General features: G+C 41.8%; 1 protein-coding gene across 14 annotated transcripts in view; it reads right to left on the reverse strand.

Moving 5' to 3' along the window:
• The window catches only part of Plcz1 (phospholipase C, zeta 1), a 56,088-nt gene that overhangs the window by 218 nt on the left and 38,195 nt on the right, over nt 1-17,675 (reverse strand). For 13 of the 14 annotated variants that reach the window (XM_063286453.1, XM_063286454.1, XM_063286456.1 and 10 more), the window contains 4 exons: nt 14,148-14,264; nt 12,356-12,528; nt 3,035-3,161; nt 761-910 (listed from right to left, as the gene is read on the reverse strand). In XM_063286453.1, coding sequence (XP_063142523.1) covers nt 761-910; nt 3,035-3,161; nt 12,356-12,528; nt 14,148-14,264 — 567 coding nt within the window. Of the gene's footprint in view, nt 1-760; nt 911-3,034; nt 3,162-12,355; nt 12,529-14,113; nt 14,265-17,675 lie in introns of those variants that run through there. The other variant, XR_010065686.1, reaches the window with a different exon arrangement.

Below are 17,675 nucleotides of genomic sequence, written 5' to 3' on the forward strand. Positions count from 1 at the left end.
ACTTGGAAATAACGCATTAAGAGTAATGGCCTCCCCATTGCCGCTGAGGAAGGTGTGTCTCTGAGTAAGCGTCTTAACGCAGTTATCGCTGTGAGACAGAGGTATAATTATGCCAATGTAGTATGTTACTTTTCCATAAAATGGAGCATTCCTAGTTTCTGTTCGAACTTCCAAAATCCTGTGTGTCCCAGTGGTGAGCCCACACCTCACATGTCTCCTCTCCCCAAGGACATAATGACCCAAAGTTAGTCATCACCCTGCTGCTTCAAAGAGACCCTGACTACTGCTTCCTGGTGATAGAAACCTGGGCACCTTGCAACAAAGTTATTTATAGCACTAAATAAACCACTCCGGGCAGGCGACTGTGCACCATTCTTCCAGCCCCGAAAATGATCCAAAAAGGTTCGGCTCCCAGGATCCCAGTTTGTCCTCAGAAAGAATGAGCCAATGTTTCCCCTCTGTCTTATCCCTGCCCTTCATATCTTCTTGTCACCATGACTACCTTTCATTGAAAAGGAAGAATTAGGATCCTGGCAAAGAGGAACATATGTCAAGTTTCCCTAGCAGCCCAGCATACCTCATCCCCAAATCACTTTCCACAGGAAGAACCTGTCTCTGCTGTCCAACAGAAGAAAATCCATGGGTCCACCCAAAGCTTCATATCCCGCAGGTGTAGATGAAATGACAGAGGAATTTGGTATAATCCAAGTGTGGCTTTGATACATGTTATTAAAAATCATCTTACATTTGCGAACGTTACCTTTGTTCATGCAAAGAACGGGTAAAGTGTACTGCCCAAGTAATTCATTTCCCGATAGGAAGCCTTGAGTTTCAACAACGAAACGTATCAGTGCCAATTCTGGCACTTGAATAAGAAATGTGAATGTTTCATTCCACCTTGGACTAAAAGCTGAAACATAAAGAAACGGATACAAGAATATCACAGATGCTTTCTCTAAGGGGGAAAAAAAGCAAATAATAAGAGGTCTCCACAATTTTTCTGTCTAACGGTTGGGCATGAACAATGCTAATTTGTACTTTAGAGCACTTGAACATCTAATGTAGTCAGCGAGCAGAAGATGTCGTGACAGCAGTGACCCTGGCTTTTGAAAACTACATAGGAACTACAACCCTGACAGGGTTAACAGGCAAGGGAACCACAACTGGAAGAGGCCACATTGCTCCTAGCATTCCACACAGCAAATTGCAAAGCGGGGATGCCAGCCTGGAGAATGTGACCTCGAAGCAGACAACGGCGTCTTTGTGTAACATGACTGAGTTAAGGCAGTCCCTTCACGGCAAAATGGAGACATGGCGAACTGAGAACTGGCCTCTTTCCGTGCCGGGTTATTACAGAAAGAACTTTGCCTTGTTTTTCACTAGTGATGATTTCAAAGTCCCAAGTTGATAAACAATTCGGGGCTCCAGTGAAATAAATCTTCCCAGTCAACCCACCCCTTGCCACAGCAAGGAATCCAGATTGTTTGCAGCTTGATCTAAATGATCTAAAACCTTGAGTCAACGGACTTAAGATAATCACAATCAGATCAAGTCTCAGATCCAATGGTTGGGAGAAAAATTACACACGTCCAGGTACAAAGAAAATCCTTTCCATGTCTGTAGTTTTCATCATTTTTAGCATTTCTGATAGGTTTTTGAATAATTATATTGATACCTATGATTTCTATAGTGCTCCTGAAGTCACTAGATCATTTTACCAAGTGGCAGTCCTGAATGTGTCCTTTGCCCATGGAAACAGGGAATTAATTATCATATGCTGGAATAATGACCTTGGCCTGAAAGCAAACATAATTCCATAGGGTACAGGGACAGATTTAGGGTCCATTCTGTAAAGATACTTCTAAGGCTCTATAGAAAGTCCATACATAAAGTCATTGTTTTTCCTCAAACACCACTATCCCACCTACCCGGCCTGCCTCCCTCCCTTCCTCTGTATCTAATCTCTGTGTCTTTCTCATACACATGTGCACACATCTACATCTGGGCAAAAGAAACTTATTATTTTTATAGAAGTATCCAGGACATGAAGTTTGGTTGGTGACTGTACTTCCCATGTCCCAACAAACAGATGAGTTACCTATACCTTATCCAAACATGGTCCTTCCTTCACAGACATCCTCGTCTCTAATTCCACTACCATCATCACCATAGCCATCCCCCAAAGTCTGACAGTCCATCCTGTCATCCACCCTAGACCGTTACTCCCACAGGGTGATGCGCATGAACACCATCTATTCATTTCTGCCAGCCACCATCTTCCTTACGACATGCCTTCTATGTCTTTTAAGCGTTGGGTTCCTATCCTGACACTGTTCCTGTTTCTCATTTCCCACCTTACCTACAGAAACATTCTCCTGAGAGCTCAGTGCCTTATTCCGCTGTAGATGGCTTAATTTTATCCATTCCCCATAGAGACCTCCCTAAGAGCAAGCAGGGCTTTCAGAGATGCCCAGGAGCATCTATAACGTGCACACTTTCTCACTTGCTAGTCTTTGTTGAGCATCCTGTATGCTGCCCGGTCTTCATGACTGAGAGTCACGTTATTCTTTCTCCCTTTAGTACCCTTGTCTCCAACTGTGGGAAAATAAATCTGTATTTTTTTTCCTATGACTGTCTTCTGTGGGCCCCTTGACCACGGGATTTTGTTTTCTCCCTCAGACCTAATCATATCTCATCATAATAGTTTTCTTCTTTCGTGTCATTTTTTGCTCTAAGCTGTAGAGTGTCTCTAGTAAAGTTAAGATGTACATAAACACATATCTACTAAACAGATTTTTTTTTAAGTTTCTGATGCTTGCCGAATCATGGGGCTTTGGCCAAGCAAGATGTCAAGACTGAAGAACCAAACTGAATTTCCTCAGAGACGTTCGCAGAAAACCCAGTGCTAAAACCAACATTCTGCGGTTGTATTATTATGAAGGGCACACTGAATGAGCTATTCTTAAGTTAATTTAAGAATGTTTTCTGAAGAAGAAAATACATTTTTTCCCCACTAAGAAGTAAAAAAGCTCACCATTGTTCTTAACGGCACGACTCTGCTGCTTCATGTGGTCGTTTGGGACACCGTAGACTTCTATGATCACTATTATGTCAGATGTATTTGAGGGCACGTTAACAGGCAACTGGATCCCACTGATGAGCTGTGCAAACATGTGTAGGACTTAGCTAAGTAGGAAAATACATCTCTACTTGACCTTAATCAAATCGCATATCCCCAAAAGACAAAGGCTCTAAATTATTGGCTACAAAGACTGAAGCTGGGAATTTTAAATTTTAACCCCTTTTCTGTCCAATATCACTAGATAATGAACAAGAACCTGTCTGCAATATTGTTTACTCAAGTGCATTCATAATGGAATCCACAATGCCCAAGGTTTATGATTCATTCGTACGCATTTTTATCTTAAAAACACTCTCTCATCATTTTACTAGTTCAGTATGATGTTTTCCCAAATATGAAATGTTGCACCACATAACATTTCTTTAAAAATTTATATTTTAATCAGTTATAAAATCTGACATTGTCCACTGTTAACTACATTGCCATATCAAGGAAACAGAACTCAGTAAGATCAACTATCTCACATGCGTGTTCGGTACAGGGATCAGAAACATACTTTTAAAAGTTACCAGTTATATTTTTATTTAGCCTAACTATTGAATCAAGATTGTGTTTTGATTTTAAGGACAAGGTAAGCATAGAACATTTGAAATATGTTGATTTTAGATGAGAAATAAAAGTCAAGAAGCTAGGACCCTAGCCCTGGATAACAGCTGCTCGTTACTATGCCTACCACCAGCCTCCTGACCACACATCCAGCTTCTTAAGACCTCCCATACCCAGCCATCAGTTGACCGGAGCTATCTCAAGGTAGAACAGCTAGACTTGGAGAGCCACACAGAAGGTAGTAGAGGAGAGGGCCAGATGCCTGCTGACCCTTGTGGGGAGGGGGTCTCTGTTCACACAGACACTACCAAACTTTCAGAAGACCAGAGATAGAGCTCACAGCCCCCAAAACAAGTTCCATAAAAGAAAACAGTGGATCAACCCTCTTACAGTTTAATCCTGCTCCAAACGGTGTACATGTCTACACTGAAGGAAAAGTATAAGCAGGAAAAAAAAAAAACAGCAGACTTACAGAATGATCCACTTAAGTCCAGAACAGAAATAAAGTGACATGAAAAAACAGGACAACATGCCCTGCCCCAAAATTACTAATCCCATAGTAATGAATCCCAGTGAAAACCCAGGAAGACCCTCCAGGCAGAGTTCAAAAGAGCGATCATAACTATGTTCAAACTTCTCAAAGAAGGACAAAAGCATTCACTTGGCTAAGTGAAATGCTGAAGTTAATCAAAGGCTTAAAAATTTGGTTCAATAAAGAGAATAGAAAAGTACAAATCTAGAAATGAAAACAACAATAAACCAAATAAAAAATAATAAAAACCCTCATAGGAAAAGCCTCACCAATAGAATGGGTCTGGTGCAAACAATGAGTCAGGGCTGGAAGACAAAGCAGGGGAATCTGTCACCCAGCAATGGTGAAGAAAAATGTAAAATGCATATGCTAACAAAACACGGGACCTTTGGGGACAGAATATACCATGAAAAGACATAAATTTTTAATATAGACCTAAAAGAAGAGGAAAACCATAGAAAAATCAAGAATAATAAAATCAGAGAAAATTGCCCAAATCTAGAGAAAGAGGTGCCCATCCAGGTACCTACAACACCAAACAAACAAGACCAAATCATCACCACCACCACCACCACCACCATCATCATCATCATCATCATCATCATCATCATCATCATCATCACCACCACCATCATCATCATCATCATCATCACCATCACCATCACCATCACCATCACCACCACCACCATCATCATCTCCCCATGATATATTATAGCTAAAAATTTAAAACAGAAAATAAAGAAAAGACATTAAAAGTTGTAAGAGAGAAAGGTCAGGTCACTTGTGAAGCCAGTGCCATAAGAATTTTAAAAAAAGGGGGGGTTTCAACAGGACATTTTAAAGCCAGACAGACTGGGGAAAGTGTGTTCCAATATCTGAAAGATCACAACTGCCAACCCAGACTGTTATACCCTAAAAAACCTATCCATTCAAATGAAGGAGAAATAAAATCCCTTCCTGATAAAACTAGACTAAATGGATTTGTGACCACTAAGTAGACTCTACAGAGGGAGGATACAAGGAGAAATACTTAATTCTGAAGAGAACAGTAAACAAACCAAGAGATCACGGGGAATGAGTAAATACAGCCAAGATAGTTAATCGAAAGAAGTCTAAGAGAACACTACAAAATCAACAAAATGACAGACATTGATACACATCTTTCAATAATATAGTTCCTGACACTAAAAGACACATTCTAACAGAACGAATGAGAAAATGGGACCCATCCATCTATTTTCCTGTCTCCAATAAACTCACTTTGTCAAAAACAATAAAACACTCTTATCGGATAGGAAGGGGTAGTCCAAACAAACAGTACTAGGAAATAAGCAGCCAGAGCTATAGATATTCTAATATTTGACAATAAGTTTCCAATCAAAACCAGTTAATCAGAGATTCCAAGGAAGGTCCCTTCATATTCATTAGAAGAACAATCCACCAGGAAGGCCGTACAAATCTAGACACATATATTCCAAACACAGGTTTATCCAACCTCATTGAAAACATACTACTATATTCAAAAACACAGGTTAAACCCAACACACTGTTTGTGAATAAATTTAATTCCAATTTTCACCAATAAACAGGTTATTGTGGCAAAGCCTAACGGGAAAACTCTTCACATCGTAGAGCAAATAGAATTAACACACCGACAGGCTACTGTACCCAAACACCAAAGAATACACATCCTTCTCGGTAGCCCACAGAACTGTCTCCAAAATTATCATATATAAGAACTTAATTCTCAACAAATATGAGAAAATTAAAATATCCTGCATGCTCTCAGACCTTAATGTAAGCGCCTATCTGACCTGAATCTGTTAAAGAAGAAAGTTAGGGATACGCTTCAACCCATAGGCACAAAAATGGCTGTCTGAAGAGGATTCTGACAACACAGACTTCAAGACACACAACTGATGAGGGAGAACTCATGAAACCAAAAGGCTCCCACATAGCAAAGGGCATCATCATTAAACTGAAGAGACAGCCAGCAGAGGAGAACAAAACATCTGTATCAGCATTATATCTGACCAAGAGTTATTATCTATAAAGAACTAAAAAAACAAACAAATTAATAAAAAGCAATTAAACATCACAAAAAAAAAAAACCAAACCAACAACCAATCAAAAAATGTGCCATGGAACTAAACAGAGAGAATTACATGATATGTGTGTAATAAGTTCTCAAACAATAAAGAAGTGATAAACCTAAAGATGCAGTTATAAAAATTGAACCACATTTTCAATCACTCTATGATGATTTTTTTTTTTTGTAAATAGCTTATATGAAAAAGAATGAGAAAAAGAGAGGCACAGAATAGAGAATAGGAGGAAAGGGAGGAGAAAACCTACTGGTGTGTGACTTCTTCTGTCCTAAATCCACACATTATGACATTGCTATACACTAAGGTAACTGAAAATACTTCGTGACCTGTATTCAAGAGGCATAAATCATTCAGCGTAGTTAGATATCTGAGGGTTTAGAAAGAAGACTGCTTGTAGGTATTCACAACACTACTCCCAGATATGGCAAGTGCACTTGGCAGCTGATTGGCAGCTATGTGGAAAAAGGGCGTGACTAAAATGGGACTGGTTCAACTTTGCAAACCCTGTGCCTAAGGAGAGAAAAAGAGAGGAAAGCAACGGAAAGGAAAAAGACAAATTACTTAGGCCAAAAGCCGCAGTCTAAAGTTAACAGAATAAACTGGAGATGTCGACTGTCTCCATCAAGGACTCAAGGAAGCTTAGAGTAAATCCAGGCCTTCAGGGTTTCCAAGTTGTGCTCCCAGACCCTGTGAGATCAAAGGAGTCAACCACATAGCGCTTTAAAATAACCATGAGGGGAGGACTTACTCTTAGCTGTGGTGGCTGCTTCCAAGGGGACTCACTAACCTGTCTGTCTGAGACTAAGCCACTTAACACCTCAAAGTGAGATCCTCCCAGTATAAGCCTGGAGGAGGAGCCCAGAACAGGCATAAGCATCTGTGTGCACAAACTACCCTGAAAATTCATTTCCTCTGAGACAGCACAGATGCCTCCTCTGCTATTCTCGGCAGGCAACAGATGTCACTCATCCCATCAACGTCCCTATATGAAGCATATGTTTTATGGCAGACCCTGTCAACGAGGCTTGAACAAAGCGCAGCTCTTATCTTAAAGAATTCTCAGAGAGCTGGGGAACAAAGACAAGAGAATGAGTACACTGCAGTGTGCTACATGCTAGGGCGCGTGCTTGCATAGGCTGCAATGAAAGGAAACTGTAAAAAGGAGCACAACCAAGAAAAAAATGCTTGAAGTAAGGATTTTTAAGTCTTGAGTCGGTCAAGTTGTGGCATCTAAATTTAATTCCAGCACTCGGGAGGCAGCAACAGGTAGATCTCTGAGTTCAAGGCCAGTCTGCTGGCTACATAGACAGTTCCAAGGCAGCTATGGTTGCACAGTTAGACCTTGTCTAAAAGATGGGTGTGTGGAGACAAACATAGAGACAGAGACAGACAGAAAAAGGAGAGAGGAGGAGGAGAGGGAGAGAGGGGGAGGGAGAGAGAGAGAGAGAGAGAGAGAGAGAGAGAGAGAGAGAGAGAGAGAATGAATGAATCCTGGTCATGGTTATAGAATAAGTTAAGGCTGGATATAGTGAGACATTGGTACAGAAACAAAAGCTAAGCCTTGACTGGGAAAGTAACCAGTAAACAGAAATGAATGTTAAGTACAAACAAAATCATCATAATAATAAAACCTCTCCGACTTAAAGGAAGAAGGACTAAGAAGACCGAAACAGGCTGTTTTCCTTTAGTTTCTGTTATTTTCATAAACTGCCCTGACAAAAGGTAACTTAAAAGGAGAAATGATTGTTCAGCTTACAGTCCATCATTGTGGGGAGGTCAAGGCAGAAAGCTGAAACAAGCAGTCACATCCACTGTCAAGAGCAAAGAGAATCAATGCATGCAACCCTGCTGCTTGGCTTACCTTCTCTTATACAACCCAAGCCTAGGGAATGATGCTGCCCACTTTCAGGTTGGGTCTTCCCAGACCATTTAACTCAAAAGAACATATCTTACTTGGGGCTGCAGAGATGGGTCAGTGGAAGAGCGCTCAGTACTCTTCCAGAAAAAGAGTTTGACTTTCAGTACTCTCTTAGCAGCTTACATCCTTCTTTCACTCCACCTCCAAAGAATCCAACACCCTCTTCTGGCCTCCATGGGCACCAAGCATGCATAAAATGCATAGACATGTACATAGGCCAAACACTCATTCACATAAGATACTGAAATAAAATTTTAAAAAGAAATTAAAGTCAAGCTCAGAGACCAATCTAATCCAAACAATCTCTCACTGAAGACTCTCTTCCTAGATGATTCTAGACTAGGTAAAGTTGACAAAATCTGACCAAAAAAGAAAATGCATTGTATGTACTCACTAATAAGTGGATATTAGCCAAAAATATACAGAATATCCAGGATACAATGCACAGAACTCAAGAAGATTAACAATTCGAAGGACCCAAGTGAGGATGCCTCAATCCAACTTGGGAGGGAGAAGAAGACAATCAAAGGGGATAGAGAGGGGGACCTGGGTGAGAAAGGAGATGGGGGAAGAGAAGAACATGATCAGGTATTAGGGGGAGGATAGATGCCCTGAGGGCCAGCAGAAAGAATGGAAACGGGCAACCTTGAGAGGTGGGAGGTGAGGAGACTCTTGAATATACCAGAGACCTGGGAGGTGAGAGTCCCTTAGGACTCAAAGGAAGAGACCTTAGATGAAATGCCCAACAGTGAAGAGAAAGAATTTGTAGAGTCCACCTCCAGTAGTAAGATAGGGAATCAAGTGGAGGGATAGGGTTGCAATCCCACAGTCAAAAACACTGACCCAGAATTGTTGCTGTCTGAAAGAACTACAGGGTCAAAATTGGAGAAGAGCGTGAGAGAAAGAGGGTCCAGTGACAGGTCCAAATCGGGATCTGGCTCAAAGGGAGACTCCAAGGCCTGAAACTATTACTGATGCTATGTTGTGCTTATAGATGGAAGCCTAGCATGACTGCCCTCTGAAAGCCCAGCAAGCAGCTGAAAGAGTCAGATGCAGATGTTTACACCCAACTAATGGACATAAACTGGTGACCCTTGATTGAATTAGGGAAAGGCTGGAAGAAGCTGAGGAGGAGGACTTCCCTATAGGAAGACCAGCAGTCTCAACTAACCTGGACCCCTGAGATTTCTCAGACACCAAGCCACCAACCAGGCAGCATTCACCAGCTGATATGAGGCCCCTGACACATGTATAGCAGAGGACTGCTGGGTCTGGAGTCAATGCAAGAAGATGCACCTAACCCTCGAGAGACTTGAGTTCCCAGGGAGTGGGGAGGTCTGGTGAGGTGGATGTAGGGGTGGCGGCATCTTCTTGGAGATGGGGGAAGGGGTATGCAATGAGGACAATCAGAGGGTGGACCAGGATGGGGATAAAGACTAGACTGTAAAAACAATTAAAGAATAATAATAATAAAATAACCAACAACCGGAGCTAATTGCCAATGTTGAAGAAGTCAAAAGAGACCTGATGAAAAAGAACAAATTCCTGAAAGAGGACAGCAGCAAAGTGGTTAGACCAAGAGAAGGGATCATGAAGACCTGGAGTAGACTGAGTAGAATTTATAAGTGGGTGATACGGGATGTGAAGGAGATGTATAACAACGCTACCATGTTTTCTGGTCTGAGCTGGTCGGAGGAGTAACGCCATTCATTAACAAGTCAATAAAATAGTTACAGGTAGATTGACTGGGAAGGGATGTTAGGCTTTAAAATTTTTAAGTTTGACAGGAGAGTGATTTAATGAGTATGGATGCTTGGTAGACTCTTTAAAATATACTCTAGGTTCTTAAAAACATTGAAGTCACGTTTAAGATTTGAGCCTTACTGGCCGTTCAAACCATGAGCCTTGGACTGTGAGACTCTGAGAAGAATCTTTCGTTTGGAACAAAGGTGAGGTAAAAGCTTTATGCAATACGAACATGCAACATAAATATTTTAGGAGTAGTCACAGAAAGAGGAATCCATCGATGGAAGTGAAACGGATTTTCATGGCAGATAGATAATAAATCCAGAACAAGAAGAGACATGAGTGTGTTATAAAGGCTGTTAGGAGTGGTGAATCCACCTTTTCCCACTGAATCAACTACTTAAAAGATGCAGGAAGGAGGCCAACGTGACAATCCCCTTGTAAAAGAAGCCCCTTGGTCAATAATACTTCTCCACATGCCAGAAAGTGTCAGCTAATCAATATCTGTAGCCCGAATTGTAGGTGACTTCTAGCTATCTACTCTGACTGGATTATGGTGTCACAACATCCTACGAGCAGGAGCAAAGCCAGCTGTGTACCTCACCGGCACTCTCTCCTGCCAAATCTAAAGCATTTTCTCCCTGCCCACCTTTCCTCTGTTGTCTTTACAAATTTGCCTGGTTGGGATGGTTCATTCTCTTGGGGACAGGGGGTAGGAAGAATGGGGTGAGGAATTGTGGGAGGGTCACTGGGAGGGGCAATGGCTGTATTGTTAGTTAATTAATTAATTAACTAAAATGCACAAGCCAAAAAAATTTATTTCTAGGAAATAGCCCATAAGTTCTCTCATTCTTCACTGGTACTAAATGGATAAGACCTGAAGCAGGTAAGAGTGGGTTCCCAAGCCCAGTGGTGTTAGGACAATAGTAGACAGAAATGAGACAGACATTGTAAGTGAGGCAAATTCTGGGGTTTGGAGTTTCAAGCATCACAGTCAGGAGTGAAGATCAAGAGGCCAGAGTCCCAGACCTCCACTAGGTAGCAGCATGGAACACGTGACTAAAACAGCAAGATTACTGACCCAAATCCCAAAAGAATATCTGAGATGTAAGAGCAGCTCGTCGAACAGGAGGAGGCAGACAAATTCTACAGCTGCCCTCTGCACAGGTGGAGGTACAGCCTAGGGCAGTGGCTTGTAATTAAGTGGAGAAAGAAATGCAACCAGGCCTTTTCGGAAGGTTCAGTGACATTTTGAAAGGTAAATAAACACTGCGTTTAGGGCACAGAGAATGAGGACAAGTTCGCGCTAATGGAGAGACTGCTTTCACTATAATGAACTTGTCCAGGAAGCGGTAAAGCAGGAGATGAAAGAATGAGGGGGGGAGTGGGAGGACCGAGGGGAAGACAGAGATAAAGATTGAGCCACATGGGATGCTTGGCAATCGGAGGCTGAAAGTGCATACCTATATTAAAGTGAAACTAAAACCAAATACAGGGGTCTGGAAAGATGGCCCAGCAGCTAAGAGTGTGGCCTGGTATCACACAGGACCAGAGTTCAATTTCCAGCACCCACAGTGGACAGCTCACAACTATCTGTACCTCCAGCTCCAGGAGGATCAGATGCCCTCATCTGGACTCCACAGGTGTCTGCACTCATGCTCTCATGTGTACACACTCACACACACACACACACACACACACACACACACACACACACACACAAATGAACAAATCAATTTTAAATTTGAATATAGATTTTTGAATCATCACAGGGAGGAACTGTTAAGGCCTCTCACAAACTGCAGGTGGGGAGGAGATGAGAACATTATAAGCTTATAATATATTAATAGACATGGATAATGGATACAGGAGAAAGCACACCCATTACCTTTATTTGCAGTCAAGCAGAGCTCAGAGACATAGCAGGGAAAGAATGCTGTACTGCAAAAGTTAAGAGATTCATGAGAAAGAAATAGCTCCTAGAATTTGCTGAAATCCTTTAAAGGTAAGGGACAAAAAGGTGTCATGTCCTCAAGGTCATCGGCAGACTGAACTCAAACCACTCCATCACGGCGCTCAATGGTGAAATACAAGGGAACGATATAAATAGATATCTCAGAGGAAAAGGTTTTAGCCTCAATATTTCCATTCACTGGCAGGAAATCATTCATGTGGAAATGCACACAAAGAAAACTTTCAGACACAGAAAAAGATGCTAAAACGGCCCCTATTAATTGTGTCTAGAAAGATTAACAGGAATTTGAAGGGTGTTGGAGCAGATCGGTAGAGTTGAAATATTAACATACACTATCGAGTTTACTTAGAAACCAGCAAATAAAACAAGCCAAATAAAACAATCTTACTCGGATCGTGAGGGTAACCGGATGGCCATCTCCTTCTGGTTCATTTGGGTTAAAGCCCAAAGTTGTGTCTCTAAGAAAGTCTGGCTTCAAAACATATCCAGAGCCTCCATTATCCAAAAATTTCCCGTTTTGCAAATCCATAGGCAGTCCAGGGGTTTGAAAATTCAAGGCCACTGTGATAAAGAAGTATGTTGACATTGTTAGGAAACTGGTAGGGTAGTTATGTTCAGTGGTCAAAATTCTTAAATACTGACTATCTTCATGTTTTCGAAGAATAGGGATCACTTACCTAGTAAGTCATGGCTTTTAACATATGTTATGGCTGTCTTGTCATGGTGGTTGAATAAAAGTGGTCACCATAGGCCCATAAGAAAGAGCATTGTTAGGAGGTGTGGCCCTGTTGGACTTGGTGTGGCCTTGTTGGAGGAACTGTGTCACTAGTTGAGGGTGGGCACTGAGGTCTCAAATACTCAAGGCCAGGCCCAGTGTCTCTCTCTCTCTCTTCCTAATGCCTCAGGATCCAGATGTAGAACTCTCAGCTACTTATGACCACATCTTCCTGGATGCTGTAGGCTTCCCACGATGATGATAATGGACCAAACCTCTGAACTGTAAGCCATCCCCTATGAAAGGCTTTCTTTTGCAAGAGTTGTAACGGTCACGGTATCTCTTTCACAGCAATAGAAACCCTAACTAAGGTATTTATGTTACTGTGTGTCTGTCAACTGTAACATTTAATTTGTAAACTAAATTATTACATAGTGGTTGGTTGGTGGGTTTTTATCTTAAGAAGGGTATTATATAGCCCGGTTGGAAACCTCAACCTCTCCCTATAAGGGAAAAGAATCTTGAACTCCTGAAGCCCTTGTGTCCCTTTCCCTAGTGCTGAGATTACAGGTATGCCCCCATGATATCCATCTACTCTACAACTTGGAATAAAGAAATGAAAACAGCATTCAGTACGGACTGCAGAAAAGCAGTGTCCGTGTCAGATAATATTCAAGGGATATAAAGATAAAGAAAATAGGGTTGGGGCTCTAAATCAGGAGTAGAGTGTTTGTTGGTTTAACTTGTATGGGGCCTTAGATTAAAGTTACTGATTATATATACATACACATGGCACCAACTATATCACAAATATCCAGGTCTAAGAGGTGGGTTTATTCCCTGAAAAGATGAAAAACTCATCTACAGAGTGCCTGGTGAGTGGCCCTGGTATAAGGCCTCCCTCGAGTCCTTGCTATCCCACCTGATTCTACTCCCCATCCCCTCAGGCCTATGTAAGCCTCTCCACAGTGCAGACAATGAAGAATGAGCCACTGATACTGGGTTGTTGGTGCCGATGCTATACCTGCTCTGTGGTTAGCATCAAGGAGAATCTGCTATGGAGAAATAACAAGCCCTGTTCCCCTACTTTCCTCCTGAGACTGTGAACATCAAAGCTCATATAAGTTGAAAATGATGAAGGGCACCTGGCTTGAGGAAGACTCAGACCTAAGTCAAGTGAGGAACTTGATCTCCAAGCCCCTCCTACCCATGCAGTGTCCTCTCCCTCAAACACACATATTTCAATATCAAGTCCTTTGAATGAGTCTAGGCCGTTCAACTTTCACCTACATCTCCCCTCTCCAGGTATTTGGGGGAAAACTTAAGCTCTAGACACCAGTGATTTACCATGAGTGCCCGATCCTACTTCCAGGGCCAAAACATTTCCAGAAATTTCCATTAACTCACACAAAGAATTCATTTTCTACTTACGTTTGCAGATAGGTCATTACCCTGCATAACATACCCATCTGACAGCCCACATTCCAAAACTCTTGAGGATTAAAATTAGAAGAGTCTGCTCTCGTGAACTTGGGGTACACTCTGGTGATGAACGCTGCAGTGTGGAAAATAAACTCATGGGCTAAAAAGAGAAAAAGGTAATAAAAATGTTTAAAGCATTTGTAGTCGGTGAAACAAGATTTTTCTGTATATTACTCACATATGGGAAATGATTCTATACATGAAGCCTTGGCAAAAATATTTATCAGTCACAAAATAAAAGAGATTCCATACATTTATGCTTATAAAATAATTCACAATATTTTATTATGATTTCATGGAGCAACTTAAGAACCCTGATTATTTACTTGAACTATCTCACTATCACACCTCCAAATTAATTCCAAATTAACACAAGATCACACACAATTCCAAACTAAAATGTTTTCAGGTAACATTATTTACTAATTTTTAACTATAACTTTCATATTAAGATGCATTCTCATGTAAGTCATATGAAGCTACCTACATGTTTCTAGTTAAATTAATGTAGTGATCATTTCACAGATTTGAAGGAACCCTTAAGTTATCTGGCCTAGCTCCCACCACTCTGGTCCAGCATCTTTCCTTCAAGGGCTTCCAGTCTCTGCTTTCAACTCTCCATTGCCAATTTCACTATTTTCCAACAGTTTTATTCCTAAGATCCCTTTTGCTGAGATGTCCACTTGTTTATAACATGTACATATGCATGCATGTGTAAGCTATGGGTACTGTGTGCATTTCTGCTTGCCTATATTCTAAATGACTTGGAATTTAAAACTAATTTGCATCCCTCACCATTTGACTGACATCCCTTTAGATGTATGAATGCAGACGTCATGATTTTTTTCCAGAGTTTTCTTCTTTCACTGAACAGATTCCATTGCCACAACCTTTCTTGACGGTATGACAACCAATCTTGAGAAAAGTGATGGCTATGTAAAGCTTTGAGTATTTACAAATGGGATGGAATCCTTCCTCCTTGTCCTAAACAGTATTCTTTAAAAAGCATTGCTAATTTAAAAGCCAAATGCTCTTTTGAAACCATGCTCCCTTCTGTACGTACAGAAGTCTGTCCATAGGCACAACATGCATACTTGGGACCTAGGCCTCACACTATCTACATAGTGATACATGGATTGTCCCTTAAGTCTCTATGGTAGTAAATTTTGAGTATCAACCTGACCGGGTTAAGAGAGACTTGGCATCAGTGAGGCACACCTACATGTGTGTCCATGAGGGTATTTGTGTGGTGGATTAACTGAGAAAGGTCTCCTCGATGTGGGTGGCATCATCCCATGGGAAGGTCCTTGTATTGTGAATAAACGAGCAAAAAAAGAAAAGCAATTAATGGGTCTGGAGAGATGGCTCAATGGTTAACAGCGCTGACTGCTCTTCCAAAGGTCCTGAGTTCAATCTCCAGCAACCACGTGGTGGCTCACAACCATCTGTAATGGGATCCGATACCCTCTTCTGGTGTGTCTGAGGACAGCGACAGTGTATTCATAAACAAAATAAGTAAATATTTTTTAAAAAGAAAGAAAGAAAAGCAATTGATCACAAGCTTATGTATCTCTTCTTTCCTTCTCTAAAGAGATGTGAGCAAACACTGCCTCCTGCTCCAACCACCATGGAGTTGCAGCCACCATGCTTTGCCAGCCAGAAAGGACTGTGTCCCCTCTGACTGTGAGCCACTGTGGCTTTCTTCCTGAAGTTGCTGCTTATTGGATATTTGGTCACGGCAGTGAGAACAGTAGCTAACAATGTTGCTTCTGAAGCTTAGCAACAGAAATTACACACAATTTGTTACAAATTCCCTTCCCGCTCTTTCTAGAAACATGTGGAACTCAAATAAAAAAGAGAAAATAAAGCCACATATAATCTCACCTTTCAATTAAGAATTACCAATAATGGTATGTGCGTTTCCATTCCTTCCTATTTATATGCTAATTCTCAAACGTGGACTTGTATAACTTACTCCCTTTTACTGGCTGACACTTGTTTTACACTCAGCTGGGATAATGAACGAATCATTCCATTTTGGTAACATTCCAAGATTATACTTTTGCATGTTTATGATGATGAGTATAGTAATACTAGGTGTCTGTGCAGTTAAATCTCGGTTACCATCATTAATTATTTACTACCAATGACTTCTGGTACAAGAAAAACAGTCTCCCCTCTTCAAGACATAGTGGCACTGTGCACAGTGTCTGGGCTCAGCTCTCCTAATTGCTTTTATAAATTGTTTGTGCGTGTCTAATGTAGGAAGAGTGAGACAGTGGTGAGTACTCCCACTATGCACAGTGCTCCTGTACTCACAAATCTAAAAAGTTACCCAACACTTTGAGGTGTCAGAAGCCTGCTTACTAAAGCAGATCGTTCGATCTCTCTTAACTGTACTGTGCAGTAAGAAATACATACAACCCAAGGTGGAGAGAAGGCTCAGCAGGAGAGGGTTCTCACTGAACAAACATGTAGACCTAGTCTAGATCCCCAGTGATCACATAAAAGCCCAGTGTCCTAGTTTACGGTTTTACTGCTGTGAACAGACACCATAACCAAGACAAGTCTTATAAAGGACAACATTTAATTGGGGCTGACTTACAGGTTCAGAGGTCCAGTCCATTATCATCAAGGCAGGGACATGGCAGCATCCAGACAGGCATGGTGCAGGAGGAGCTGAGAGTTCTACATCTTCACCTGAAGGCTGCTAGTGGAAGACTCACTTCCAAGCAGCTAGGAGGAGGGTCTTAAACCCATGCCCAAAGTGGCACACCTACTCTAACAAGGCCACACCTACTCCAACAAGGCCACACCTCCTAATAGTGCTACAGCCCGGGCCAAGCCTATACAAACCATCTCACCCAGCATGGCTACATGAACCTGTAACCTCGGCACTGTCACAGTGCAGGGAGGGGTGTGGATCAGTGAGGCTTGCTGCCTAGCTCCAGTCTCCAGGGAGGACAGCAGAGAGTGACAGAATAGGGCCTGACACCTTCATGTGGATCCCGCATGTTCACAAATCCATGCATCCACATATACACACCAGTCTCCTCCCTCTCTGTCTCTCCCTCTGTCTCTCTCTGTCTCTCTCTGTCTCTGTCTGTCTGTCTGTCTGTCTCTCTCTCTCTCTCTCTTTGTGTGTGTGTCTCCTCTCTCTCTCTCTCTCTCTCTCTCTCTTTGTGTGTGTCCTTTTGTCTCCTCTCTCTCTCTCTCTCTCTCTCTCTCTCTCTCTCTCTTTCTCTCTCTCCCCCTCCCTCCCTCCTTCCCAAGGTTTCATAAAGTATTCTTTCTTGTTGCCCATAATACAGTCTCCCATTCTCTTTATTCCTTCTACCCCATTCAATAGACTACTGTGAAATGCACATTTCCAAAGCACACAGTGGCGTAGGCCACAATGAGATTGCAGTCTGTTTCTGCTTACACTTTCTTCCAGGTGTTTTGCAGCAGGCTCAGCCTGCCGCTAGGCCTTGTAACTCATGACTGTAGTATAATCTGTCTACCACAGTTT

The sequence above is a fragment of the Rattus norvegicus genome, chromosome 4 (assembly GCF_036323735.1).
Source record: "Rattus norvegicus strain BN/NHsdMcwi chromosome 4, GRCr8, whole genome shotgun sequence".
NCBI lineage: Eukaryota > Metazoa > Chordata > Mammalia > Rodentia > Muridae > Rattus > Rattus norvegicus.